This window comes from Microtus pennsylvanicus, chromosome 4, assembly GCF_037038515.1.
Source record: "Microtus pennsylvanicus isolate mMicPen1 chromosome 4, mMicPen1.hap1, whole genome shotgun sequence".
Classification (NCBI taxonomy): Eukaryota; Metazoa; Chordata; class Mammalia; order Rodentia; family Cricetidae; genus Microtus; species Microtus pennsylvanicus.
Genome location: NC_134582.1, coordinates 106,423,146 through 106,426,387, shown reverse-complemented (window position 1 = coordinate 106,426,387; position 3,242 = coordinate 106,423,146). Strand labels below are relative to the sequence as shown.

The 3,242-nt window shown below is 39.8% G+C and overlaps 1 protein-coding gene across 1 annotated transcript; it reads left to right on the top strand.

Moving 5' to 3' along the window:
* Window positions 1-2,203: 2,203 nt before the first annotated feature.
* LOC142848871 (vomeronasal type-1 receptor 4-like) lies at window positions 2,204-3,242 on the top strand. The gene is made up of 2 exons (XM_075971048.1): window positions 2,204-2,278; window positions 2,316-3,242. The coding sequence occupies exon 2, from the start codon at window positions 2,322-2,324 to the stop codon at window positions 3,240-3,242; it is 921 nt and encodes a 306-aa protein (XP_075827163.1). The 5' UTR covers window positions 2,204-2,278; window positions 2,316-2,321.

The following is a 3,242-nucleotide window of genomic DNA, read 5'->3' as shown; positions in this document are numbered from 1 at the left end:
GACTAGAGAGACTGAGGCAAGGTACTTGCTGTTCAGGGCAAGCCTGGTTTACATAGAGAGACTCTGTCTCAAAAATAGCAAGACAAAAGAAAAACAAATTTTCTTGTTTTAACTACCATGTTTCCAAGTCTTGTGACTTCTTCAGTATCCCTAGTGTTTATAAGATTGGTTCTTGTCACTTTTAGTACATTTCCACTTTTCAAATATTGGCACGTGTTTTCCTTTACAATAACATTATAACTCCTAATTTATAGAAGGTTTTCCTTCTGTATCCATCCTTAGTCTCTGCAGTCTATCACATAATATTATACAAACTTATATCAGCTACAATCTTTGTATTCCTGCTGGGTATGGAGAAACATAAACCAGTAAACCATATTAAGAATTCTTGCTACAAAGGATTAAGGCTGTGAACTAGAACAAATCGAAATAGCTCATTTTAGGTTTATTCTTCTGCTAAGCAGCAAGGACAAATAATCTGTTTTGCTTTTGCTTCCTTGTTTTTAGAAAACCAGGAAAGATGGATGTAACCTACATCAGGTTATTGGGGTTTATTACAAGGGATCATCCATATAGCTAAACATAAGTCCATCTGTCTTTTAAATTAATTTCCTATAGCATAGCCCAATATATATAATATATATAATTAATTATAATATAATATAATGTGGAGGATGAGTCATCTCTCTCTCCTTAGACAGTGCATTCCAGTAGAAGGAATACCTTATTAGGAGATCAGTATCTGTTCTGAAATGTGATTGAAACTTTCGGGGGAAAAAAGAGAAGACCAGAAAACTAGGAATTTCCAGGAAATCAAACGCCAATTAAACAGAAAAATGTTAATATTTTTCATCAGAATTTAGGGTGAATATTGAAGGATTATTACAGATTCCAACCTCTGAATAGACACATAATTTTATTGTAAATATGTTAATAAATGCTGATGTGTTTGGTATTAATGTCTGGAGCATATTTTATTATGTGCAGATATTTGGGGTGTTATTGTGATTTCCAGATGTACCAATAATACAGGCAACAATTGCCCCTCTGTCAGAGGAACTATTGAAAAACAATAACTGACATTTCTAGAGCCATGAGGCGACATAAACCTAAACCTGGGAACATGGCTCAGTTTATTCAGGACACAGGTAACATCATCAAGACATAAGCATTTAAAACAATCCTGTGAGTTTCACAGGAAGAAGAGCAGTGTGAACAGAGGCAGTACCTACTGTACTGTGCATAGCCAATACTGAGGAGTCATAAGTGGATAACTGCATTCATCTCACCACAGCACTTAACGCCTCATTAATCCCTTTCTTCCATCCCCCTCATCTTCTCCCCTGGTGGAGAGCTGATCCCTGCTCCCTGAGATGCCCTGAGGGCACTCACAGGAGTCACAAATGTCCTGAATCTCCACTGAAGTCAAGGCTCTCTCCTACCCCCTCTCCTAGGAAGCACTACAGGGTTCTGCTAGACACACTCCTTAGCTGCTACCAGGTGGATCCTTGAATTATTCAGCATATCTTTTTATGATTCAGCTGTAACTGTCAGGCCCTGCCTGGAAAGGTTTTACAGTTTGATTTGACATTGAGAATTATCTTAAAAATGACCAGTAAATATTTATACGGAATGAAATCAGAAATAGAAGTTATAAAGCTTCGACATCAAAGGCAAATCTAGAAACTGTTATGTTAGTCAAGATAAGTTAGATAAAAAAGGAATATCAGACAAAGGAGGGGGCAGTGTGGAGGGTAAAGTTAGCAGTTCTGAGAAAAGTTAGAGCTGCTGACCCAGCAGGTTTTCCCAGTGTCTGCGCGATGTGGGGAAGCAGACAGGGTCAGCGTGAACCTGAGATTCTGGGAATTGAGTGCGGAAATATGAACTAGAATGAGAAACAGAGGAAGAAATCTTGGTTGGAGAATCTTGGAGTTCAATTCAGCTATGCTGAGAGTTAACTAGGATTAGCCATGCACGCAGACAGACAGACAGACACACACACACAGACACACACACACACACACAAGATTCAACAAGTCAGTTTTGCTAGTGTAGAGCTAAAAAATAAAAATCTTCTTTAAAACTTGACATTGTAAATAGCAATTACCAAACTCACCTGTCAGAGCACACACAATATCCCAGAGTCCACAGTGTGGAAAAAGGAGGTATTTCAAGGATTTAAATCTGACTTGCTGATTCTTGCACACTAGAAAATGCTATTGTGTAAAATGTGTTTTTCAGGTCCACTTGTAACATTATTGATGCTTCCTTGAAAAGTGTTTGCATCCTGGGCACAAATTCTTCTATGTGGAAAGGAAGAAATGGTTTTGAATTTTATTATGGAAGTGATTTTCTTCTTCATGACTGTGTTTGGCACTCTGGGGAATATTTCTGTTTCTGTGAATAATATGATCAGTTGGTGGAGAGGCCCTGAGAAGAAACCCATACATATTATTCTCATCCACTTGGCTTTTACAAATATCATGATCCTTCTTGCAAAGGGATTGCCAAAGACATTGGCAGCTTTTGGTTTGAGAAACTTCCCAGGTGACACAGGATGTAAGATTTTCATTTACCTGCAGAGGGTGGCCCGTGGGGTCTCCATCTGCACCAGCGGTCTCCTCACTGTGGTCCAGGCCACCATCATCAGTCCCAGAGCATCTGGGTGGAGGAGGCTCAGACCACAGTCTGCATGGCACATCCTTCCATTCTTTTCATTCTTTTGGATACTCAATGCTTTAATAGGTATGAACCTAATTCATTCTGTCACAAGTGTAAGCCTGAACATATCACAGTTTAAGAGTGAAGACGGCTACTGCTATTTTATGCAAGAAAGTCAGAAAACAAAATGGATTGTTCTCTCTCTCATGGTCCTGAGAGATGCTGTGTTTCAGGGAGCCATGGGAGGCGCCAGTGGCTACATGGTACTTCTTCTCCACAAGCACCACCAGCATGTCCTTCACCTCCAGAACTCCAAGCTTCTGTACAGAACTCCCCCTGAGCTGAGAGCTGCTCAGAGTGTCCTCCGTCTGATGCTCTGTTTTGTTTTCTTCTATTGGACTGACTGTGCTTTTTCTCTAATTTTGAGTATCTCTTTAAGGAACAATTCCTTGATGGCAAATATACAAAAGTTTCTGGCCCTTGGCTATGCAACTTTTAGCCCCTTTGTGTTGATTCACAGGGATGGACTCCTGCCTGAGTGTTGGCATGCTCCGTGCGAGAAATTGAGAAACTATCTCTAA

What these genes read in the sequence shown, in the direction of transcription:
- LOC142848871 (XM_075971048.1), top strand. Translation starts at nt 2,322, where the DNA reads ATGGTTTTGAATTTTATTATGGAAGTGATTTTCTTCTTCATGACTGTG.